The following is a 27,022-nucleotide window of genomic DNA, read 5'->3' as shown; positions in this document are numbered from 1 at the left end:
ATGGAACAGAAGGTTCTAGATGATAAGAGACAGGCGGTGAAGCAGAAAGAAGGCCTACAGGCAAAAAAAAATAGATACTATCAGGCTAAGCTGAAGAAGATGGGGGAAGAGGTACGACTGTCCTCTAGTAGCAAGGACATTGAGGATCACGATCAAATCATTTGACGTTTGTTGCTTTTTACATTTTTATTGCTCTTATTTTCTTATTTTCAGTTTGACAGTTTCAGGTCTTTGTGATTTTTGTTTTAGTATTCCTTTTCATTGCTGCTCAGAATCAGGGGGAGTTTTGTTGTAATGGGCTGGGGGATATCTCTGAATATGAAAAGACACCTGGCACATAAAAATACCTGAGAGAGAAGAGCCTCCGGAAACAAACTGTCAAAACTGGTCTCTGCTAACACTTGTTTTCATCAGGGAATGTCACTCACAGAAAACACATCTCGTTAGGAATAGTTCTTTTTTTTAATGTGCAACATTTCTCTTGTATGGTTTCCATGGTAAATGAGGAGCAGCCGTTTCAAATTCCCCCTATGCTGACTGGATAGCACATACCCCAGAATAAAGTAACTGACAAAGACAATCCCCCGTCCTCTCTCTATCCCTTCATCATCACATCATTGTCTTTTCTCTTGTCATCTCACTCTCTTTTCTCTCAACGCATTTTGTCACAGTGGGAGAGTCAGGCCATAGGAAACATTACATCCTCTCACACAAAATTACAAAGTAAGAAATATGATCGTCATAAATAAAATAAAATCTTATGTCTGTACAAGTTAAAGGTAATGCAATAATAAATCCTGTGAAAAAATAACTGGCCAGTAGCTAAATAACTGGAGCAGCTAAACATAGATGGAACATGGGTAAGGATGGATATTGGGGGTACCCCTGGGGACATTTTTGGCAATTATAGTGTCACATTTATAATAACATATCACCAAAGACATGAAATGATATTACAGCAGGTCATTGAAAAGAGATATTCTACACATAAATGGACCACATATCCTCAGGCAGAGAAACCATTAGATACGGAACCATGTCTGATATAATACTTTGTTTTGGCTGATATGTTTTGTTTGTGATTTATAGTAGCACAGAGAGCTATATGATGCTGTAGAATAGATGTTCGACATTCAAATGCAGTGGGTCTTGGATTAACAGAACAATTATGTCTAAAGAATGAGGAGATAATCAAGCCATCATCAAGCCTTGCAAATATAAAAGTATATCTGCTTTCTTTCTTGTTCACAATCATTTGTTCTATCAAAACCCGCTTTCCTAGAATTCCTTCCTATTTACAATCACCCGCCCCCAACATCTTCCTCATCCTATCACGTCTTGTAATCTCATCCAATCAACACTAACCAACCCCAGTCCCTAGTTTTATAAACATAGTTGACAGGTTTGAGGAAAGGTTTCGGGATAATGGTAGTGGAATTTGGGATTGAATTAGGACTATCGCCCATAGAAACAGATTCCATTCACATCTCCTTCACAACCACACATGGACACAATCTTCCAAAACATCACAAGAGATTTTTTCTTCTTCATCTCTGTTGAAAAAGATACAAAATGTATAAAAATGTTATCTACAGGTTCATCTTTTTCTTAGCAGATCGATTCCGATCTTTGTGTTCATGTTGAAATCTGAGGATCGAAGAATGTTAAAACGTAGTGGCTGAGGTAGCCTCTGTTTCAATCATATAGCCCTCCTCCCCATACTGGTTGCTACTTGTGACCGAAAATACTTAACAGCAGCACCAACCCAGCACCTCCAAACTCCCTCTCACTGTCTCTGCCTTCCTTCAACACATATCCTCCAGTATCCCAAAGTGCTTCAGCAGTCCAGGGGCTCCTTGACCTCTGCCCTACCCCCGCGCAGTCCTTGGTCACTCCACTAGACATGCATTGTGGGATTTGGAGAGTGTCATCAAGACTGTCCTTCACTTCTGTTGACTCTGAAGAGGCAAGAGAAAAGAACATGATTGTTATTAATGCTACATAAATCTCCAGATATGTAGGCTATGACACATTTAGAATCCAAATCACCACATCTTTGATGGGGACCAAAAAGAGGGATGCATGAGGATAAAGAGAGCAGAGCAGGAGTGTGAAGAGAAAAGGAAGCAGGTAGATGAAGGTGAGTGAGTGATTGAGTTTAGGACTTACTCAGAGTCTGGGGAAACCTCAGAGATGCTGTGGGAGGTGGCGGAGTGGGGCGGGGAGGGGGAGGGTCCCTGTGCAGATGAGGGGTCTGGGGGCGTGAGCACAGATGAGCTGAAGGAGGCCAAGATGGAGGACAGGATGTCCAGGTGCTCACTGGACGGGTGGCGGCTGGGGGGTGCGCCGAGGGCAGGGAGGGGGTACCTACATGGGGGAGCAGAGTCCAGCCGGCCGCGACGGGGTAGGGGGGATTCCTGGGGTTCCTCGCTGATTGGGGGTGGAGGGGGGGAGGGTGGGGGCTGGTCAGGGTGCGAGGGCTGACGCGGGGGCAGTGTGCGCAGCCACTCCCTGCAGGGCTGGGTCTGAGTCCCCCCACCGCCCCCATTGCCCTCCAGCTGCTGGCGGGAGTGGCTGCTCATTAGCGCTCCTCCCAGGTGTTCACGAGAGGAGGCCTGGCGTTGCATCAGGTTGTTGAGCTGGGAGCGCGACCCCCCCAGACTCGGCTCCACACCTCCATTCCCACTCAAGTCCTCCTGGGAGGCATGGGCGCTGTGCTGCTGGATGTCCAGCCTGTCTCTGGAGCTGCTCAGGTTCTCCCTGGAGGCTCTGTCCAGGCCCGGCTCACGGCGGCGGGGGAGCAGGTCCAGGTTGTCCCGGGAGCCCTGGCGGTCCAGGCGGTTCTGGGACCCTCCTCCAGCCTGGCGGCCCAGGGGGTCTCTGGAGAACTGTCGGCGAGCCAGAGAGTCCAGGTGCTCCCTGGAAGAGTAGCGTGAGGCAGGCTGGGACAAGGAGCCCGTGCCAGACAGGGAGCCTGTCCCACTGTACATGCGGCCGTAGGAGGCTGCCGGGACGCCCCTGTGGCCCAGGGTGGAGGTGCGGTACCAGGAGAGATCGCTGGGGACCCGGCCCATGGTGGAGAGACCCTGCAGGGCCGGCGGACAGCCAATACGGTTCTTCAGGATGCCTGAGACAGCAGGGAGAGATGAGAAGAGAGAAAAGGTTAATCATGTGTATGTATTTTGGCCTTTGAGTCTACATGAATCTGTATGTGGAACCCATTGGTAATAAATGCCGGTCATCAGCACTCCAAAGTCAACCATTGATACCCCCACAGACCAAAATAGTATCATCTGGTCCAACTGAGGTTGTGACTCACCCTTGCGGTGGCGGCTGGGCTGTCCTGTCAGTCCGTTCTCGTCCCCGCTGGTCAGCGCTGCGTCAGGCTGGTTGTTGTTGGAGCCATCCTTGCTGTAGTCAGCCCCTAGGCGGCGCTCTGAGCCCCACTTCTGCAGGGAGTGGACCTCGCACTCCTCCAGCGCTGGCCAATAGGAGAGCAGGTCATTGCCATCCAGGTCTGACACAAAGATGGATAATCGCCAATGGCCAACAATTCAAAATAAATCACAACTGTATCCAATATGAGATAATGTTTTGTAGAAGTGACATGTAAATGGATAAGGATTTTTATTGATTTATGGATATCGGTTTCTGACATTTATAACATCTGTATGTATTCATTTGTGAATCTATGATTCTATCAGTCTGACATTTTCTTAGCGTCTGTGTGTACCTTTGGTGCTATTGTGGGTGGGCTCTGTGAGCAGCCGCTCGCTGTGATTGGTGCGTTTGAAACGCCGCTGGATGCGTCCACGGAGACGAACGTTGTCCTCACTCTCGGAGGAGGGGATGGAGAGACTACGTTCCCCTTCCAAAGAGACATCTGAGTCTGTGTCTGAGTCCTCACCTGAGAGGAAAGATATAACGAGAGGGAGGGAGCAAGAGAGAGAGAGAGCGTGGTTATAGAACCAGTTATCAGTCAGTCACCAATAAAAACTTAAAAGTGGTAATGTACATTTGTTATGATTTTAAGTGTATTGTATACAGTGCAATAAAACCCTAGTTGAGTGTTTATGAATGTGTGTATTTCTATTACAATGCATGTGTGCACACGTGGGCAAGACTGCCTGCGTGTGTGTTTGTTTGTGCGCATATGTGTGTGTGTGTGTACCAGTGGGTACCTCTGTCTCTATGGAACATAGCCACGTCCAGGTCTGTAGCTCCAGTATGTCCCAGATTGTGTTCCAAGGTCTGGCGGGCCAGCAGGTTCTCTCTGTGGGAGGAGAGGAGGTGTTAACCAGAGCATTTACACATGACATCACACAAACTGAGACACTAGACTGGTCACTACATTAACCAGGCTCCATATAAACCTTATTTACAAACAGTGGAAGTCTGCAGTACATGTACACCATGAGCCGGTTTCCCAGACTCTGACTGAGCCTGGACTTAAAAGCATGGTTGATGGAGAATCTCCATTGAAATAGCTTTTAGCCCAGGACTAAGCTGAATCTGTGTCTGGGAAACTGCAACTTCATATTTCAGTCTCACAGATCCTGTGCATCTCAGATGGCTTACTGACCGAGCGCTGCTGACAGAGGAGATGGTGGAAGCCCCGAGGGTGATGCGGTGCAGCCCGCTCTGCTCCAGCAACGATGCATTGTTGTAGGGGTTCTGACCCTTGACACAAAACACACACGTATTGAAAAATACATTCAGGACTAGAGCACACATCAACATTCTTGCGCTAGTTGAGTCAGAATTAGTCAGAGCAAACAGCAACAATCATTCCCCAGATGAGTCAGTGGCAGAGAACAATTGTAAAGACAGCAGGCTAAGCACAGTGCATTGTGGAATGTGGGTCAAGTGAAGAGCCCTGAGGGGATCATGTTAAGGGAAGACTAGGGTGTGCTGATTTGGATTGGGGGGGGGGGGGGGGGGTGATGTGTGTGGTAGAATGGGGCCAGATGATGTACAGTGGATGGGTGGGTAGATGGGTTCCTTGTTGGTGTAGTGGGCTGTGTGTGTGTGAGGGGGGGGCATGCTCACAGGGATCTGTGGGGCTCTAGGTGCGTCCTCGTCGGGGCTCTTCTTGCCCAGACATGACAACTTCCAGACCTCCTGCACCTCCGCGTTCAGCACCGTGAATACCAGGAACATGGCAAGACCCTGGGAGGAGGGGAATGTATACATTAACACACCACAAAGTACTCACCAGGACTATAAAGCAACTCACACAGTCTAATAACACACACACACACACACACCAGACAGGGTCAGTACCTGCAGTAAGCATAGTACAATGAAGATATAGTGGAAGGCCAGAATGCTGTTGTTGACAGCCATCAGCCCAAAGAACCACGTAGAGGTGGCCAGGAGCAGCAGGAGGATGGCACCGCGTATAGTGGCTCTGGAGAGACAGAAGGAAAAGGAAAAGAATAGAGAGGAAAAGAGAGAGAGAGCTTGTCAAACAGTGAAGAGACAGAGAGGTTCTTTATCAAAAGAGCTTTAATGGCTGGATGTAAAGCTCTACTGTAGAACCCGGACATGTATATGTAATATGTTCAACCTCTCTGGGATACTCACATGACAGGTAGTTTCTTGGTCTCTTTCTGGGAGGGGTTGCAGGACATGCGAGCCACAAGCAGAAACATCCCACCATTCATCTGCAACAAAGAGACAGCAATGAGGCAAACAAACTGACTGACACAGAACTAGAGGTATAGAGGCAAACAAAGTGACTGACACAGAACTAGAGGTATAGAGGCAAACAAAGTGACTGACACAGAACTAGAGGTATAGAGGTATAGAGGCAAACAAAGTGACTGACACAGAACTAGAGGTATAGAGGCATAGAGGCAAACAAAGTGACTGACACATAACTAGAGGTATAGAGGCAAACAAAGTGACTGACACAGACCTAGAGGTATAGAGGTATAGAGGCAAACAAACTGACTGACACAGAACTAGAGGTATAGAGGCAAACAAAGTGACTGACACAGAACTAGAGGTATAGAGGCAAACAAAGTGACTGACACAGACCTAGAGGTATAGAGGCAAACAAACTGACTGACACAGACCTAGAGGTATAGAGGCAAACAAAGTGACTGACACAGAACTAGAGGTATAGAGGCAAACAAACTGACTGAAACAGACCTAGAGGTATAGAGGCAAACAAAGTGACTGACACAGAACTAGAGGTATAGAGGCAAACAAAGTGACTGACACAGAACTAGAGGTATAGAGGCAAACAAAGTGACTGACACAGAACTAGAGGTATAGAGGCAAACAAACTGACTGACACAGAACTAGAGGTATAGAGGTATAGAGGCAAACAAAGTGACTGACACAGAACTAGAGGTATAGAGGCAAACAAAGTGACTGACACATAACTAGAGGTATAGAGGCAAACAAAGTGACTGACACAGACCTAGAGGTACAGAGGCAAACAAAGTGACTGAAACAGACCTAGAGGTATAGAGGCAAACAAACTGACTGAAACAGACCTAGAGGTATAGAGGCAAACAAAGTGACTGACACAGAACTAGAGGTATAGAGGCAAACAAAGTGACTGACACAGAACTAGAGGTATAGAGGCAAACAAAGTGACTGACACAGAACTAGAGGTATAGAGGCAAACAAACTGACTGACACAGAACTAGAGGTATAGAGGTATAGAGGCAAACAAAGTGACTGACACAGAACTAGAGGTATAGAGGCAAACAAAGTGACTGACACATAACTAGAGGTATAGAGGCAAACAAAGTGACTGACACAGACCTAGAGGTACAGAGGCAAACAAAGTGACTGACACAGAACTAGAGGTATAGAGGCAAACAAAGTGACTGACACATAACTAGAGGTATAGAGGCAAACGAAGTGACTGACACAGACCTAGAGGTATAGAGGTATAGAGGCAAACAAAGTGACTGACACAGAACTAGAGGCATAGAGGCAAACAAAGTGACTGACACAGAACTAGAGGTATAGAGGCAAACAAAGTGACTGACACAGACCTAGAGGTATAGAGGCAAACAAAGTGACTGACACAGAACTAGAGGTATAGAGGCAAACAAAGTGACTGACACAGACTTAGAGGTATAGAGGCAAACAAAGTGACTGACACAGAACTAGAGGTATAGAGGCAAACAAAGTGACTGACACAGACCTAGAGGTATAGAGGCAAACAAAGTGACTGACACAGAACTAGAGGTATAGAGGCAAACAAACTGACTGACACAGACCTAGAGGTATAGAGGCAAACAAAGTGACTGACACATAACTAGAGGTATAGAGGCAAACAAAGTGACTGACACAGAACTAGAGGTATAGAGGCAGACAAAGTGACTGACACAGAACTAGAGGTATAGAGGCAAACAAAGTGACTGACACAGAACTAGAGGTATAGAGGTATAGAGGCAAACAAAGTGACTGACACAGAACTAGAGGTATAGAGGCATAGAGGCAAACAAAGTGACTGACACATAACTAGAGGTATAGAGGCAAACAAAGTGACTGACACAGACCTAGAGGTATAGAGGTATAGAGGCAAACAAAGTGACTGACACAGAACTAGAGGTATAGAGGCAAACAAACTGACTGACACAGAACTAGAGGTATAGAGGCAAACAAACTGACTGACACAGAACTAGAGGTATAGAGGCAAACAAAGTGACTGACACAGAACTAGAGGTATAGAGGCAAACAAAGTGACTGACACAGAACTAGAGGTATAGAGGTATAGAGGCAAACAAAGTGACTGACACAGAACTAGAGGTATAGATGTATAGAGGCAAACAAAGTGACTGACACAGAACTAGAGGTATAGAGGCATAGAGGCAAACAAAGTGACTGACACAGAACTAGAGGTATAGAGGCAAACAAACTGACTGACACAGAACTAGAGGTATAGAGGTATAGAGGCAAACAAACTGACTGACACAGAACTAGAGGTATAGAGGCAAACAAACTGACTGACACAGAACTAGAGGTATAGAGGCAAACAAAGTGACTGACACAGAACTAGAGGTATAGAGGCAAACAAAGTGACTGACACAGAACTAGAGGTATAGAGGTATAGAGGCAAACAAACTGACTGACACAGAACTAGAGGTATAGAGGTATAGAGGCAAACAAAGTGACTGACACAGAACTAGAGGTATAGAGGCATAGAGGCAAACAAAGTGACTGACACATAACTAGAGGTATAGAGGCAAACAAAGTGACTGACACAGAACTAGAGGTATAGAGGCAAACAAAGTGACTGACACAGAACTAGAGGTATAGAGGCAAACAAAGTGACTGACACATAACTAGAGGTATAGAGGCAAACAAAGTGACTGACACATAACTAGAGGTATAGAGGCAAACAAATTGACTGACACAGAACTAGAGGTATAGAGGCAAACAAAGTGACTGACACAGAACTAGAGGTATAGAGGTATAGAGGCAAAGAAACTGACTGACACAGACCTAGATGTATAGAGGTATAGAGGCAAACAAACTGACTGACACAGAACTAGAGGTATAGAGGTATAGAGGCAAACAAACTGACTGACACAGAACTAGAGGTATAGAGGCAAACAAACTGACTGACACAGAACTAGAGGTATAGAGGCAAACAAAGTGACTGACACAGAACTAGAGGTATAGAGGCAAACAAAGTGACTGACACAGACCTAGAGGTATAGAGGCAAACAAAGTGACTGACACAGACCTAGAGGTATAGAGGCAAACAAAGTGACTGACACAGAACTAGAGGTATAGAGGCAAACAAACTGACTGACACAGACCTAGAGGTATAGAGGCAAACAAAGTGACTGACACAGAACTAGAGGTATAGAGGCAAACAAAGTGACTGACACAGAACTAGAGGTATAGAGGCAAACAAAGTGACTGACACAGAACTAGAGGTATAGAGGCAAACAAACTGATTGACACAGAACTAGAGGTATAGAGGTATAGAGGCAAACAAAGTGACTGACACAGAACTAGAGGTATAGAGGCAAACAAAGTGACTGACACAGAACTAGAGGTATAGAGGCAAACAAAGTGACTGACACAGAACTAGAGGTATAGAGGCAAACAAAGTGACTGACACAGACCTAGAGGTATAGAGGCAAACAAAGTGACTGACACAGAACTAGAGGTATAGAGGCAAACAAAGTGACTGACACATAACTAGAGGTATAGAGGCAAACAAAGTGACTGACACAGACCTAGAGGTATAGAGGTATAGAGGCAAACAAAGTGACTGACACAGAACTAGAGGCATAGAGGCAAACAAAGTGACTGACACAGAACTAGAGGTATAGAGGCAAACAAAGTGACTAACACAGAACTAGAGGTATAGAGGCAAACAAAGTGACTGACACAGACCTAGAGGTATAGAGGCAAACAAAGTGACTGACACAGAACTAGAGGTATAGAGGCAAACAAAGTGACTGACACAGAACTAGAGGTATAGAGGCAAACAAAGTGACTGACACAGACCTAGAGGTATAGAGGAAAACAAAGTGACTGACACAGAACTAGAGGTATAGAGGCAAACAAAGTGACTGACACAGACCTAGAGGTATAGAGGCAAACAAAGTGACTGACACAGAACTAGAGGTATAGAGGCAAACAAACTGACTGACACAGACCTAGAGGTATAGAGGCAAACAAAGTGACTGACACATAACTAGAGGTATAGAGGCAAACAAAGTGACTGACACAGAACTAGAGGTATAGAGGCAGACAAAGTGACTGACACAGAACTAGAGGTATAGAGGCAAACAAAGTGACTGACACAGAACTAGAGGTATAGAGGTATAGAGGCAAACAAAGTGACTGACACAGAACTAGAGGTATAGAGGCATAGAGGCAAACAAAGTGACTGACACATAACTAGAGGTATAGAGGCAAACAAAGTGACTGACACAGACCTAGAGGTATAGAGGTATAGAGGCAAACAAACTGACTGACACAGAACTAGAGGTATAGAGGCAAACAAACTGACTGACACAGAACTAGAGGTATAGAGGCAAACAAAGTGACTGACACAGAACTAGAGGTATAGAGGCAAACAAAGTGACTGACACAGACCTAGAGGTATAGAGGCAAACAAACTGACTGACACAGACCTAGAGGTATAGAGGCAAACAAAGTGACTGACACAGAACTAGAGGTATAGAGGCAAACAAACTGACTGAAACAGACCTAGAGGTATAGAGGCAAACAAAGTGACTGACACAGAACTAGAGGTATAGAGGCAAACAAAGTGACTGACACAGAACTAGAGGTATAGAGGCAAACAAAATGACTGACACAGAACTAGAGGTATAGAGGCAAACAAACTGACTGACACAGAACTAGAGGTATAGAGGTATAGAGGCAAACAAAGTGACTGACACAGAACTAGAGGTATAGAGGCAAACAAAGTGACTGACACATAACTAGAGGTATAGAGGCAAACAAAGTGACTGACACAGAACTAGAGGTATAGAGGCAAACAAAGTGACTGACACAGAACTAGAGGTATAGAGGCAAACAAAGTGACTGACACATAACTAGAGGTATAGAGGCAAACAAAGTGACTGACACAGAACTAGAGGTATAGAGGCAGACAAAGTGACTGACACAGAACTAGAGGTATAGAGGCAAACAAAGTGACTGACACAGACCTAGAGGTATAGAGGTATAGAGGCAAACAAACTGACTGACACAGAACTAGAGGTATAGAGGCAAACAAAGTGACTGACACAGAACTAGAGGTATAGATGTATAGAGGCAAACAAAGTGACTGACACAGAACTAGAGGTATAGAGGCATAGAGGCAAACAAAGTGACTGACACAGAACTAGAGGTATAGAGGCAAACAAACTGACTGACACAGAACTAGAGGTATAGAGGTATAGAGGCAAACAAACTGACTGACACAGAACTAGAGGTATAGAGGCAAACAAACTGACTGACACAGAACTAGAGGTATAGAGGCAAACAAAGTGACTGACACAGAACTAGAGGTATAGAGGCAAACAAAGTGACTGACACAGAACTAGAGGTATAGAGGCATAGAGGCAAACAAAGTGACTGACACAGAACTAGAGGTATAGAGGCAAACAAACTGACTGACACAGAACTAGAGGTATAGAGGCAAACAAAGTGACTGACACAGAACTAGAGGTATAGAGGTATAGAGGCAAACAAAGTGACTGACACAGAACTAGAGGTATAGAGGCATAGAGGCAAACAAAGTGACTGACACATAACTAGAGGTATAGAGGCAAACAAACTGACTGACACAGAACTAGAGGTATAGAGGCAAACAAAGTGACTGACACAGAACAAGAGGTATAGAGGTATAGAGGCAAACAAAGTGACTGACACAGAACTAGAGGAATAGAGGCAAACAAAGTGACTGACACAGAACTAGAGGTATAGAGGCAAACAAAGTGACTGACACAGAACTAGAGGTATAGAGGTATAGAGGCAAACAAAGTGACTGACACAGAACTAGAGGTATAGAGGTATAGAGGCAAACAAAGTGACTGACACAGAACTAGAGGTATAGAGGCATAGAGGCAAACAAAGTGACTGACACAGAACTAGAGGTATAGAGGCAAACAAACTGACTGACACAGAACTAGAGGTATAGAGGCAAACAAAGTGACTGACACAGAACTAGAGGCATAGAGGCAAACAAAGTGACTGACACAGACCTAGAGGTATAGAGGCAAACAAAGTGACTGACACAGAACTAGAGGTATAGAGGCAAACAAAGTGACTGACACAGAACTAGAGGTATAGAGGCAAACAAACTGACTGACACAGACCTAGAGGTATAGAGGCAAACAAAGTGACTGACACAGAACTAGAGGTATAGAGGCAAACAAAGTGACTGACACAGAACTAGAGGTATAGAGGCAAACAAACTGACTGACACAGAACTAGAGGTATAGAGGCAAACAAACTGACTGACACATAACTAGAGGTATAGAGGCAAACAAAGTGACTGACACAGAACTAGAGGTATAGAGGCAAACAAACTGACTGACACAGAACTAGAGGTATAGAGGCAAACAAACTGACTGACACAGAACTAGAGGTATAGAGGTATAGAGGCAAACAAACTGACTGACACAGACCTAGAGGTATAGAGGTATAGAGGCAAACAAAGTGACTGACACAGAACTAGAGGTATAGAGGTAAAGAGGCAAACAAACTGACTGACACAGAACTAGAGGTATAGAGGCAAACAAACTGACTGACACAGAACTAGAGGTATAGAGGCAAACAAAGTGACTGACACAGAACTAGAGGTATAGAGGCAAACAAAGTGACTGACACAGACCTAGAGGTATAGAGGCAAACAAACTGACTGACACAGACCTAGAGGTATAGAGGCAAACAAAGTGACTGACACAGAACTAGAGGTATAGAGGCAAACAAACTGACTGACACAGACCTAGAGGTATAGAGGCAAACAAAGTGACTGACACAGACCTAGAGGTATAGAGGCAAGCAAAGTGACTGACACAGAACTAGAGGTATAGAGGCAAACAAACTGACTGACACAGAACTAGAGGTATAGAGGCAAACAAACTGACTGACACAGAACTAGAGGTATAGAGGCAAACAAAGTGACTGACACAGACCTAGAGGTATAGAGGCAAACAAAGTGACTGACACAGAACTAGAGATATAGAGGCAAACAAACTGACTGACACAGAACTAGAGGTATAGAGGCAAACAAAGTGACTGACACAGAACTAGAGGTATAGAGGCAAACAAACTGACTGACACAGAACTAGAGGTATAGAGGCAAACAAAGTGACTGACACAGACCTAGAGGTATAGAGGCAAACAAAGTGACTGACACAGAACTAGAGGTACAGAGGCAAACAAAGTGACTGACACAGAACTAGAGGTATAGAGGTATAGAGGCAAACAAAGTGACTGACACAGAACTAGAGGTATAGAGGCAAACAAACTGACTGACACAGAACTAGAGGTATAGAGGTATAGAGGCAAACAAAGTGACTGACACAGAACTAGAGGTATAGAGGCATAGAGGCAAACAAAGTGACTGACACAGAACTAGAGGTATAGAGGCAAACAAACTGACTGACACAGAACTAGAGGTATAGAGGCAAACAAAGTGACTGACACAGAACTAGAGGCATAGAGGCAAACAAAGTGACTGACACAGACCTAGAGGTATAGAGGCAAACAAAGTGACTGACACAGAACTAGAGGTATAGAGGCAAACAAAGTGACTGACACAGAACTAGAGGTATAGAGGCAAACAAACTGACTGACACAGACCTAGAGGTATAGAGGCAAACAAAGTGACTGACACAGAACTAGAGGTATAGAGGCAAACAAAGTGACTGACACAGAACTAGAGGTATAGAGGCAAACAAACTGACTGACACAGAACTAGAGGTATAGAGGCAAACAAACTGACTGACACATAACTAGAGGTATAGAGGCAAACAAAGTGACTGACACAGAACTAGAGGTATAGAGGCAAACAAACTGACTGACACAGAACTAGAGGTATAGAGGCAAACAAACTGACTGACACAGAACTAGAGGTATAGAGGTATAGAGGCAAACAAACTGACTGACACAGACCTAGAGGTATAGAGGTATAGAGGCAAACAAAGTGACTGACACAGAACTAGAGGTATAGAGGTAAAGAGGCAAACAAACTGACTGACACAGAACTAGAGGTATAGAGGCAAACAAACTGACTGACACAGAACTAGAGGTATAGAGGCAAACAAAGTGACTGACACAGAACTAGAGGTATAGAGGCAAACAAAGTGACTGACACAGACCTAGAGGTATAGAGGCAAACAAACTGACTGACACAGACCTAGAGGTATAGAGGCAAACAAAGTGACTGACACAGAACTAGAGGTATAGAGGCAAACAAACTGACTGACACAGACCTAGAGGTATAGAGGCAAACAAAGTGACTGACACAGACCTAGAGGTATAGAGGCAAGCAAAGTGACTGACACAGAACTAGAGGTATAGAGGCAAACAAACTGACTGACACAGAACTAGAGGTATAGAGGCAAACAAAGTGACTGACACAGACCTAGAGGTATAGAGGCAAACAAAGTGACTGACACAGAACTAGAGATATAGAGGCAAACAAACTGACTGACACAGAACTAGAGGTATAGAGGCAAACAAAGTGACTGACACAGAACTAGAGGTATAGAGGCAAACAAACTGACTGACACAGAACTAGAGGTATAGAGGCAAACAAAGTGACTGACACAGACCTAGAGGTATAGAGGCAAACAAAGTGACTGACACAGAACTAGAGGTACAGAGGCAAACAAAGTGACTGACACAGAACTAGAGGTATAGAGGTATAGAGGCAAACAAAGTGACTGACACAGAACTAGAGGTATAGAGGCAAACAAACTGACTGACACAGAACTAGAGGTATAGAGGTATAGAGGCAAACAAAGTGACTGACACAGAACTAGAGGTATAGAGGCATAGAGGCAAACAAAGTGACTGACACAGAACTAGAGGTATAGAGGCAAACAAACTGACTGACACAGAACTAGAGGTATAGAGGCAAACAAAGTGACTGACACAGAACTAGAGGCATAGAGGCAAACAAAGTGACTGACACAGACCTAGAGGTATAGAGGCAAACAAAGTGACTGACACAGAACTAGAGGTATAGAGGCAAACAAAGTGACTGACACAGAACTAGAGGTATAGAGGCAAACAAACTGACTGACACAGACCTAGAGGTATAGAGGCAAACAAAGTGACTGACACAGAACTAGAGGTATAGAGGCAAACAAAGTGACTGACACAGAACTAGAGGTATAGAGGCAAACAAACTGACTGACACAGAACTAGAGGTATAGAGGCAAACAAACTGACTGACACATAACTAGAGGTATAGAGGCAAACAAAGTGACTGACACAGAACTAGAGGTATAGAGGCAAACAAACTGACTGACACAGAACTAGAGGTATAGAGGCAAACAAACTGACTGACACAGAACTAGAGGTATAGAGGTATAGAGGCAAACAAACTGACTGACACAGACCTAGAGGTATAGAGGTATAGAGGCAAACAAAGTGACTGACACAGAACTAGAGGTATAGAGGTAAAGAGGCAAACAAACTGACTGACACAGAACTAGAGGTATAGAGGCAAACAAACTGACTGACACAGAACTAGAGGTATAGAGGCAAACAAAGTGACTGACACAGAACTAGAGGTATAGAGGCAAACAAAGTGACTGACACAGACCTAGAGGTATAGAGGCAAACAAACTGACTGACACAGACCTAGAGGTATAGAGGCAAACAAAGTGACTGACACAGAACTAGAGGTATAGAGGCAAACAAACTGACTGACACAGACCTAGAGGTATAGAGGCAAACAAAGTGACTGACACAGACCTAGAGGTATAGAGGCAAGCAAAGTGACTGACACAGAACTAGAGGTATAGAGGCAAACAAACTGACTGACACAGAACTAGAGGTATAGAGGCAAACAAACTGACTGACACAGAACTAGAGGTATAGAGGCAAACAAAGTGACTGACACAGACCTAGAGGTATAGAGGCAAACAAAGTGACTGACACAGAACTAGAGGTATAGAGGCAAACAAAGTGACTGACACAGAACTAGAGGTATAGAGGCAAACAAACTGACTGACACAGAACTAGAGGTATAGAGGCAAACAAAGTGACTGACACAGACCTAGAGGTATAGAGGCAAACAAAGTGACTGACACAGAACTAGAGGTACAGAGGCAAACAAAGTGACTGACACAGAACTAGAGGTATAGAGGTATAGAGGCAAACAAAGTGACTGACACAGAACTAGAGGTATAGAGGCAAACAAACTGACTGACACAGAACTAGAGGTATAGAGGTATAGAGGCAAACAAAGTGACTGACACAGAACTAGAGGTATAGAGGCATAGAGGCAAACAAAGTGACTGACACAGAACTAGAGGTATAGAGGCAAACAAAGTGACTGACACAGACCTAGAGGTATAGAGGCAAACAAAGTGACTGACACAGAACTAGAGGTATAGAGGCAAACAAAGTGACTGACACAGAACTAGAGGTATAGAGGCAAACAAACTGACTGACACAGAACTAGAGGTATAGAGGCAAACAAAGTGACTGACACAGACCTAGAGGTATAGAGGCAAACAAAGTGACTGACACAGAACTAGAGGTACAGAGGCAAACAAAGTGACTGACACAGAACTAGAGGTATAGAGGTATAGAGGCAAACAAAGTGACTGACACAGAACTAGAGGTATAGAGGCAAACAAACTGACTGACACAGAACTAGAGGTATAGAGGTATAGAGGCAAACAAAGTGACTGACACAGAACTAGAGGTATAGAGGCATAGAGGCAAACAAAGTGACTGACACAGAACTAGAGGTATAGAGGCAAACAAACTGACTGACACAGAACTAGAGGTATAGAGGCAAACAAAGTGACTGACACAGAACTAGAGGCATAGAGGCAAACAAAGTGACTGACACAGACCTAGAGGTATAGAGGCAAACAAAGTGACTGACACAGAACTAGAGGTATAGAGGCAAACAAAGTGACTGACACAGAACTAGAGGTATAGAGGCAAACAAACTGACTGACACAGACCTAGAGGTATAGAGGCAAACAAAGTGACTGACACAGAACTAGAGGTATAGAGGCAAACAAAGTGACTGACACAGAACTAGAGGTATAGAGGCAAACAAACTGACTGACACAGAACTAGAGGTATAGAGGCAAACAAACTGACTGACACATAACTAGAGGTATAGAGGCAAACAAAGTGACTGACACAGAACTAGAGGTATAGAGGCAAACAAACTGACTGACACAGAACTAGAGGTATAGAGGCAAACAAACTGACTGACACAGAACTAGAGGTATAGAGGTATAGAGGCAAACAAACTGACTGACACAGACCTAGAGGTATAGAGGTATAGAGGCAAACAAAGTGACTGACACAGAACTAGAGGTATAGAGGTAAAGAGGCAAACAAACTGACTGACACAGAACTAGAGGTATAGAGGCAAACAAACTGACTGACACAGAACTAGAGGTATAGAGGCAAACAAAGTGACTGACACAGAACTAGAGGTATAGAGGCAAACAAAGTGACTGACACAGACCTAGAGGTATAGAGGCAAACAAACTGACTGACACAGACCTAGAGGTATAGAGGCAAACAAAGTGACTGACACAGAACTAGAGGTATAGAGGCAAACAAACTGACTGACACAGACCTAGAGGTATAGAGGCAAACAAAGTGACTGACACAGACCTAGAGGTATAGAGGCAAGCAAAGTGACTGACACAGAACTAGAGGTATAGAGGCAAACAAACTGACTGACACAGAACTAGAGGTATAGAGGCAAACAAACTGACTGACACAGAACTAGAGGTATAGAGGCAAACAAAGTGACTGACACAGACCTAGAGGTATAGAGGCAAACAAAGTGACTGACACAGAACTAGAGATATAGAGGCAAACAAACTGACTGACACAGAACTAGAGGTATAGAGGCAAACAAAGTGACTGACACAGAACTAGAGGTATAGAGGCAAACAAACTGACTGACACAGAACTAGAGGTATAGAGGCAAACAAAGTGACTGACACAGACCTAGAGGTATAGAGGCAAACAAAGTGACTGACACAGAACTAGAGGTACAGAGGCAAACAAAGTGACTGACACAGAACTAGAGGTATAGAGGTATAGAGGCAAACAAAGTGACTGACACAGAACTAGAGGTATAGAGGCAAACAAACTGACTGACACAGAACTAGAGGTATAGAGGCAAACAAACTGACTGACACATAACTAGAGGTATAGAGGCAAACAAAGTGACTGACACAGAACTAGAGGTATAGAGGCAAACAAAGTGACTGACACAGAACTAGAGGTATAGAGGCAAACAAAGTGACTGACACAGACCTAGAGGTATAGAGGCAAACAAACTGACTGACACAGAACTAGAGGTATAGAGGCAAACAAAGTGACTGACACAGACCTAGAGGTATAGAGGCAAACAAAGTGACTGACACATAACTAGAGGTATAGAGGTATAGAGGCAAACAAAGTGACTGACACAGACCTAGAGGTATAGAGGCAAACAAACTGACTGACACATAACTAGAGGTATAGAGGCAAACAAAGTGACTGACACAGAACTAGAGGTATAGAGGCAAACAGTCAGTCAAAGTGACTGACACAGAGTGAGAGGGAGACAGTACCAGGATGACGATAGCGATGGGTCCAGCGAAGCTCCAGATGAGTTTGTCATATATGGAGATCCAGCAGAAGTCTGGGTTTCCATAGCCCTCAGGATCCAGCCCTACCGCCAAACCTGAACACAGAGAGTAAGATGTGTGTTTCACTTTGTGTTCTTACTGGTATCCGTGAAATCCATTCTGAAACAGGTCTCTGTAGGGAACTGCGTGTGTGTGTGTGTGTGTGTGTGTGTGTGTGTGTGTGTGTGTGTGTGTGTGTGTGTGTGTGTGTGTGTGTGTGTGTGTGTGTGTGTGTGTACCTGTGATGATGGCAGGCACGCCCCATCCGATGGCATAGTAGAACCTCATGGCTCCGTAGTTGATGTTGCGAGCCTCTGTCTGCATGCGGTAGATATGGAGCCCCTCCACAAACAGCCAGGCAAACGTGGCCATGAACAAATAGTGCAGCAGGATGGCCACCACCGTACACAGGAACTAACAGAGAGAGAGGACAGTCAGAGCCATGTATAGAGATTATGTTATGACAACTTTCAATGTATCCATATGGGTCTGTAGACGAGTTCAGTGACTATTTGCCCATTGGGCTTCTATTGGTGAGTTTGGCCGAAATTTGTTTAAGGCCTTTGGCTTTCAGACCAGTTAGAAAACATTTACTGGGAGAGAGAACGTATGAAACCTGGTGTTATACGGTCAGCATCACAGTGCAAAACACCAATGAACACCAAGGCAGTGTGCACCCAGCCAGACATTTTGTCCACCCACTCAAACAGAAAAACCTTTCAGTCAGTTTGACTGGAAATGATCCAGACTGATCCCCCCCCCCCATACACACACACACGTAACCTACCCACCCACACATACCTGCTGCTCGGTCTGGTTGATGCCGAGCAGGAAGACGAGCTCAGAGAGCAGCATGGCGGCGGCCATGTTGGAGTGGATGGAGCGGGTGTTGGACTTGAGGCCCCGGAGGCAGGACAGCACCAGGACGGTCAGCAGCAGGGCCAGCATGGACACAGACAGGGAGAAGTAGGTGACCAGGGCCAGGGTCTCCAGATCCCCCTCCAGCTGTTCTCTCTGGGAGCTGTCCATCAGGACACCAAAGGTGCCCAGCCTCTGACACTGGCAACGCACGTGGGACGTGTTCCTGTATACTACGATGCAGTCCCTCACCGTCCAGCAACCTCCCACCTCCAACCTGTAGAGAGAGGGGGGTGGGGTGAGAGAGACAGAGAGAGAGCATCAGAGTGAGAGAGAGAAGGAGCGAATAGGGGGAGAGAAAAGGTGGGTGGGAGAAAGTCAGGATGAAGAAAAGAGATGGGTTGAGTGAGAGAAAGATAACGACATCAAACACACTGCAACTCCCAGCTGACAGTATCTATTTCCCATAGAGCACAAGCCCCCTCAAGTCATGTAAAGCTCTTCTCACGGGCTGCTGTGGTTCCACTGGACACACAGGGGCTTGCTGCGGTTGGTGGTCTCCAGCAGGCGGAACTCCAGCAGCAGGGGCGATTCCAGAGGACCCCCGACAAACGTCTGGTTGTTGTAGATGGACACACTGACCACTGGAGAGTTCATCACTGGATGTCTGGGGAGTCTAACGGAGAGGAGGAGTAACAGAGAAGAGAGGGGAGAGGGAGAGAGATCATTTGATTTAGTAGGACGGACTTAATAGCCCTAAGACTGTTTTATGATTCACCAAACACACAATACTTTTGGCACAATTCCAATGCTGTGCTTTGAAAAGTCCAATGAAAACATAAATAAACAGTCACAAATACACACTCCTGGTAAACCAGATGTCATGAGAGAGACAGACACTGGAGGGCAGGCACATACAGTACACACACACCTGACTCCTCGTCGGTCAGTGTGGTACTTGGGGGGGAGTGCTGCTCCAAGGCTACGATAGATCAACATGATGACAATGGTGACAGGCGGCTCCAGTAGCGAAACAGAATGCCTGGCTGCAGCATAGTCTTCCGTCTGATTGGCCAACGTACTGACAGGGGCAGGAGCTGTGTTCTGTGAAGCTGAAACTGGAAAATGCACAAGGCGTAAGAGGAGTGGCATAAGGTAGGTAGGCGCATGTGCTTGTGTGTGTGTGTGTGTGTGTGTACAGTATTTGTGCTTGTGTGTTTCAGTGGCTGTGGTGTATGTGTGTGTTCTCCTTACGTTGGTGTCGTTGTGGCACCAGAGCAGCAGGGGGCAACACCACATGTGTGTGGGGGTCCCAGAGAGCCTGGCCGCGGAACAGAGGGCTGTGGTAGCGAGGGAAACGTCTGCGCACGTGGGTGTGGTTCTCAACGCGGTCCAGGTTCATCACTGAAACACGAGCATACACACAGTCCATGACTCCAGGTTATACCACACAATATAACAAAAATAACCTGATGAACAATGTTGTTGTTCACTACTCAGCAATAAAACAAGTATTAAAGCCAAGGTCGGTCGTCTGTCATCAGTGTGTCGTTTTTACACTTGTTTTTGATATTTATACAGTATGTTCCTGCTAAAACCAACCCTGGATCTCTACCTGCACTGCTGTGAACAGGGTTCTCTCTTTCCTTTTACACAGGAAAAGGACTAGGGGGGGGGGGGCTCACCGATGTTGGGGGCGACCAGAGCCACGGGGTTCAGATAGGTGAGCTTCATGTTCTGGGCCAGGGTCTGGGCATACTGTTCCAGCAGATCAGCCAGTCCTCCTGCCCCTCCCTGGGCCTGGATCTGGGCCCGCCATAAACTTGCACTGCCTGGACCCAGCACCGCACTGCAGCCCTGCAGAACATTCTGGAGAGGGAGGGGGAGAGGGAGATTCAGTTCCTACACACACAATCTAATAAAACAGTGACTACATTTTCCAAACTCCACTAAAAGGTTTTACGAGCGTGTTGCCAGGCAACCCTCACCTCGTTGAAGTGTGCGTCCTGGGTGGCAGTCAGGCCGAAGCCCGTCTGCAGACTCTCGAAGGTCAACAGGCGGGACAGTAGCCGCTCGGCAATCTGGAGGTCATTGCCATAGAGACGGGGTGTGGCCTCTGTGACATCACGGAGCTGGTGGGCCAGTTTCTTCTCCATGATGGTGCTGAGCTCTGTCTCGTTCCGCTCAACCGACTCCAGCTATGCACACACACACACACACACTATGTTAGACACCATTCCGTATTGTACAGTTCCAACCAGTATGAGCAATGGGGTAGTAGAGTATTCTTACTGCTGCATTGAGCTCCACAAAGGGAGGAGAGGTACAGTTGTAGAGATCCGGCTCCAGCCAGCCCCTCTCCACATCACAGTGTCTGATAGCAGCACCTGGAGAGAACAGACACAGACACTAATACCTGTATAATATATCCACAACAGTAAAAAGCAGCACAGGGGATACAATCAAACACAGATACTAGGTTTCAAAGGAATGGGGAGTTTATGTGCCTATAGTCAGTATAGATCATGAGTCTTCTAATGGGAGATGTTATCATCAAAGGAATGGGGAGTTTATCTGCCTATAGTCAGTATAGATCCATTAGATCAGTCTTCTAATGGGAGATGTTATCATCAAAGGAATGGGGAGTTTATCTGCCTATAGTCAGTATAGATCCATTAGATCAGTCTTCTAATGGGAGATGTTATCATCAAAGGAATGGGGAGTTTATCTGCCTATAGTCAGTATAGATCCATTAGATCAGTCTTCTAATGGGAGATGTTATCATCTTTCCATCTGTGGAAGATTCAGGAAATATAAAGACTTTACTGAGTGACGGTTCATATAACTACAGAGAAAGTGTAGAGTGTTGAGGGACTGACCCACGGATCCTTTAGGACAGGGCACGGCTGCTGGCAGGTTGAACTTCGTCCTGGGCCACCAGATACCCAGGGTGATGGTCTTAGGACAGCCGTCATAGATGACTAACAGAGAGAGAAACAGGGGGGAAAGACTATGAATCAAAATAAAACCTGTGTATGAAGGCAATGAAAATCTCATACTAGTTTGAGAGGAGAGAGGTTTGACAAGGGGGAGATGTTTTTGAGAGAGAAAGAGTCTTACAGCAGGGGAAATGAGTGAATCAGAGAAGCACAGAGAAGATGAGAGAGAAGACATGAGAGGAAAAGAGAAAGAGAAGATCACAGGTAGGAGGAGAGGAATCCCCTCGGTCTCACCTTCGCAGCCCTTCTGTGTGACTTCAGCGAAGGGGTTGTCGCACATGTTGCACTGTCGACCAATCACACCAGCCCGACACTGGCACTGGCCACTCTCTGGGTCACATGACCGGGAGAAGGAGCCCACAGGGTAGCAGTCACAGGGCAGGCAGGAGTCACTGCCCAGCAGGTGGTAGTGGAACTCCTGATACACACAGAGATAGGTACACAGAGACAGACACACATATACAGAGATATAGACACAACAGAAACAGATATACACATGTAGACATGACATTCAGACCAAAGACAACCACATCCAAATACACAAAGAACAGACATAGCAAAGTCACATACATATACATGTACATAGACGCACACAGACAGATACACAAATGCGCACACAGCAACATGAAAATGAGAGAGGGGAAGATGAAAGCGGGCAGATTGACAGAAAAGAGAAGGATTTAGAGAGAAAAAGAGAGACATACAGAGACATGGACAGACAAACACAAAACAATATTGTCAGGTGGGCGTTTAGAAATGTGTTTTTTTATCTGTTATTTTACCAGGTAAGTTGACTGAGAACACGTTCTCATTTGCAGCAACAACCTGGGGAATAGTTACAGGGGAGAGGAGGGGGATGAATGAGCCAATTGTAAACTGGGGATTATTAGGTGACCGTGATGGTTTGAGGGCCAGATTGGGAATTTAGCCAGGACACCAGGGTTAACACCCCTACTCTTACGATAAGTGCCATGGGATCTTTAATGACCTCAGAGAGTCAGGACACCTGTTTAACATCCCATCCAAAAGACAGCACCTTACACAGGGCTGCCCTGGGGCATTAGGATATTTTTTTAGACCAGAGGAAAGAGTGCCTCCTACTGGCCCTCCAACACCACTTCCAGCAGCATCTGGTCTCCCATCCAGGAACTGACCAGGACCAAGCCTGCTTAGCTTCAGAAGCAAGCCAGCAGTGGTATGCAGGGTGGTATGAAACACCAGTATGTTAAATCTCATCTTAGAACAATTCAACATTTAAATTACAATACTCAATATAATACTATAATACTATACTGTGAGAAAACTGAGCTTCTGTACTGTCCTTGAAACGGGATTTAAGATGGGGTCACAGTGTGGAGGGTGGTATGAGGGATAAGGGGGATCCGGGGCATTAAGAGTGTTAAGGGTAATGGGGTTGCTCAGATTACAAGGTGAAGCTGCTGATAATGCCTCATAAGACAACGCCTGTTTGATAGCAGTGTCAGGTTAGGATCAGTATGAAGGATTAGGGTCACAAGCAGGGATTAGAAAACAGTAGGTAAGGGTGATGCTGAGCTATATAAGAGCATGGATCAGTGCCTGGGTTTGCGATCAGTGCCTGGGATTGCGATATGAGTTTAATAACGGTAAGAGTATTTACTACAGATATGTGTGATTGCGCGCGCGCTTGTATGTGTGTGTGTGTGTGTCGTGGGGGGCAGGTCACCTTGCAATGGCAGTGGCCACTGGTCTTGTTGCAGTCGGGGTCGAATCCTTTACTGGTGTTACAGTGGCAGGGCCCACATGTTGGAGAGCCCCACCAACCACGTGGACACTGGTGGTCAATCCTACACAGGCACGCACGCACACACACACACCCACACACGTTAAAAGTGGTAGTTCTCTCAATTTCAGTCCCTGTCTGCTATATAGGCCACAGTACCTAGATCAAAGGGAAATTAGGAAGTGACAAATCTGTGAGACCTAAAGCTGGGAGGGATTTCACATTGGGGTGGGGTGACACCTGGGTCACATATAAACACTGTGTGTTATCATCACAGAGAAACTTAAGTCTCCTCTCATCCTCTCCTGGGGATTAGGGCAGATCTGCTGAAAAACAAGGACAACAAATCCACATTGACAGATAGACAGAGCAGAGCACTGTAACACGGCTGTCTCACCCCAATCTCAGGTACTGCTATGATGTACTGTTACTAACATTAGAAACACACACAGACAATCTCAGGTACTGCTATGATGTACTGTTACTAACATTAGAAACACACACAGACAATCTCAGGTACTGCTATGATGTACTGTTACTAACATTAGAAACACACACAAACATTTGGGACTCAGTAATATAGATGGGGTTCAGTCATCTGAAGTTGATGTATAGTTATAGTGTTTACTGACCTGTCTCCATAGTCACAGATGGACAGTATGTTCATAATATTAATGTATTTAAAGTTGATGTATAGTTGACACACTGACCTGTGCTGATCTACAGTTGATGTAAAGTTGATAGACTGACCTGTGCTGACAGTACTGGCCATAGTGGTTGTCTCCACAGTCACAGATGTATCCGTGTGATGAGCTGGGCTTCCTGTGGCACTTGGCATCATTCTCACACGGGTTCAGCTGGCACGCTTCTATGCAGCCCTTACCATAGAAACCTACAAAACACACACACAGTCATTACCATGGGAACCTACAACACATGTACACCGTCATTACCATGGGAACCTAACACACAAACACAGGCATTACCATGGGAACCTAACACACGAACACAGGCATTACCATGGGAACCTAACACACGAACACAGGCATTACCATGGGAACCTAACACACGAACACAGGCATTACCATGGGAACCTGCAACACGTGCACAATTTGATATAAAAAGGGAGTGGCTCCTAATCCGTGACTGGATCTTTTATTTCTGAGGCTTCATATCTGTGAGTGCGCAGATTCTCACAGTATCTCAAGAGAATTTGGGACTTAGATACACATAGCTAGTTAAATAAAATGCAAAAATATGATATTCGCAATGTCACTAAGCAAAAAAACTACCAAAACAGCAATAGCCACTACAATGTCAAAACATGAGTTCAGCACCATTTGCTTGATTTTATGGACCCACGACTATGGTGTATCAACATTAGCATGCTAGCGATGCTATAAAATGTTTTTAGAACTAACCCTCACTGTTCTATACTAAAAATATATACATGCATGTTTAATGAGCTGAAATAAAAGATAATCCATCCAGCTGTAAGGTGTGGCATATCAAGAACCTGATTAAACAGCATGATCATTACACAGGTGCACCTTGTGCTGGGGATAATAAAATGCCACTCTAAAATGTGCATTTTTGTCACACAACACAATGCTACAGATGTCTCAAGTTTTGAGGGAGCGTGCAATTGGCATGCTGACTGCAGGAACATCCACCAGAGCTGTTGCCAGAGAATTGAATGTTAATTTCTCTACAATAAGAATTTGGCAGTAAGTCCAACTGGCCTCACAACCGCAGACCACATGTAAGCACACCAGCCCAGGACCTCCACATCTGGTTTCTTCAGCTGCAGGATTGTCTGAGACCAGCCACCCTGATGAAACTGTGGGTTTGCACATCCTAAGAATTTCTGCACAAACTGTCAGAAACATCTCAGGGATGTGCTCGTCGTCCTCACCAGAATCTTGACCTGACTGCAGTTCGGAATCGTAACCGACTTCAGTGGGCAAATGCTCACCTTCGATAGCCACTGACACACCGGAGAAGTGTGCTCTTCACGGATTAATCCCGGACTCAACTGTAATGGGCAGATGCCAAAAAGTGTGTATGGCATTGTGTGGGCAAGCGGTTTGCTGATATCAACGTTGTGAACAGAGTGCTCCATGGTGGCGGTGGGGTTATGGTATGGGCAGGCATAAGCTACAGACAACAAACACAACTGAATTTTATCAATGGCAATTTGAATGCACAGAGATACCGTGACGAGGTCCTGAGGCCCAATGCCGTGCCATTCATCCACTGCCATCACCTCATGTTTCAGCATGATAATGCACAGCCCCATTTCGCAACGATCTGTACACAATTCCTTGAAGCTGACAAATGTCCCAGTATTTCCATGGCCTGTACACTCACCAGACATGTTACCCGTTGAGCATGTTTGGGATGCTCTGGATCAACGTGTACAACAGCGTGTTCCAGTTCCCGCCAATATCCAGCAACTTCAGACAGACATTGAAGAGGAGTGGGACAACATTCCAGAGTCAACAGCCTGATCAACTATATTCGAAGGAGATGTGTCACGCTGCATGAGGCAAATGGTGGGCACATACTGACTGGTTTTCTTATCCACACCCCTACCCTTTTTTTAAGGTAGAGTATCTGAGACGAACAGATGCATATCTGTATTCCCAGTCATGTCAAATCCATAGATTAAGGCCAAATGAATGTATTTCAATTGAATTATTTTCTTATATGAAATGTAAAAAAAAAATGAAATGGTTGCGTTAATATCTTTTTAATACATTTTTTACACTAGTGTTAGCTTGCTAGCTAGCCAGCATTAGCTACCTAGCTAGCAAGCTCTAATCTAGTCCAATGGAAACCGATGCAACCCTGCTGGCTACATGGCTAGCTAGATAACCAGTGGGGACAGTGAGTTCATATGATATTCAGGCCTCCAATAAGTGCCATTGTGCAGAAAAAAACTAAGAAAAATACTGTTTGATGAGCTAGCTAAGTTAGCTAGCAATGTATACCTGTCATCAAAGAGGATGCTAGCTAGCTTTGCATGCATGGCAGGACCAGTGTTGTCAAAGACAATAGAGACC

The 27,022-nt window shown here is 45.2% G+C and overlaps 1 protein-coding gene across 1 annotated transcript in view; it reads right to left on the bottom strand.

Moving 5' to 3' along the window:
- Positions 1-443: 443 nt before the first annotated feature.
- Positions 444-27,022, bottom strand: part of LOC109869744 (cadherin EGF LAG seven-pass G-type receptor 3-like) — a 66,111-nt gene continuing 39,532 nt past the window's right edge. Inside the window, exons 14-35 of the mRNA XM_031803927.1 lie at positions 24,708-24,849; positions 23,901-24,021; positions 22,430-22,613; positions 22,076-22,177; positions 21,489-21,583; positions 21,185-21,394; positions 20,882-21,065; positions 20,451-20,600; positions 20,128-20,314; positions 19,705-19,872; positions 19,140-19,473; positions 18,578-18,752; positions 18,282-18,394; positions 5,587-5,666; positions 5,284-5,410; positions 5,050-5,169; positions 4,583-4,680; positions 4,182-4,273; positions 3,734-3,907; positions 3,320-3,517; positions 2,170-3,127; positions 444-1,958 (exon numbers count right to left, since the gene is read on the bottom strand). Of these exons, the coding sequence (XP_031659787.1) occupies positions 1,931-1,958; positions 2,170-3,127; positions 3,320-3,517; positions 3,734-3,907; positions 4,182-4,273; positions 4,583-4,680; positions 5,050-5,169; positions 5,284-5,410; positions 5,587-5,666; positions 18,282-18,394; positions 18,578-18,752; positions 19,140-19,473; positions 19,705-19,872; positions 20,128-20,314; positions 20,451-20,600; positions 20,882-21,065; positions 21,185-21,394; positions 21,489-21,583; positions 22,076-22,177; positions 22,430-22,613; positions 23,901-24,021; positions 24,708-24,849 (4,040 nt within the window). The 3' untranslated portion in view covers positions 444-1,930. The remainder of the gene's footprint in view (positions 1,959-2,169; positions 3,128-3,319; positions 3,518-3,733; positions 3,908-4,181; positions 4,274-4,582; positions 4,681-5,049; positions 5,170-5,283; positions 5,411-5,586; positions 5,667-18,281; positions 18,395-18,577; positions 18,753-19,139; positions 19,474-19,704; positions 19,873-20,127; positions 20,315-20,450; positions 20,601-20,881; positions 21,066-21,184; positions 21,395-21,488; positions 21,584-22,075; positions 22,178-22,429; positions 22,614-23,900; positions 24,022-24,707; positions 24,850-27,022) is intronic.

Source organism: Oncorhynchus kisutch, linkage group LG24, assembly GCF_002021735.2.
Source record: "Oncorhynchus kisutch isolate 150728-3 linkage group LG24, Okis_V2, whole genome shotgun sequence".
In the NCBI taxonomy this organism is placed as follows: domain Eukaryota; kingdom Metazoa; phylum Chordata; class Actinopteri; order Salmoniformes; family Salmonidae; genus Oncorhynchus; species Oncorhynchus kisutch.
The sequence above is the reverse complement of the archived record's forward strand: the minus strand, read 5'-3'. Positions and strand labels throughout refer to the sequence as shown.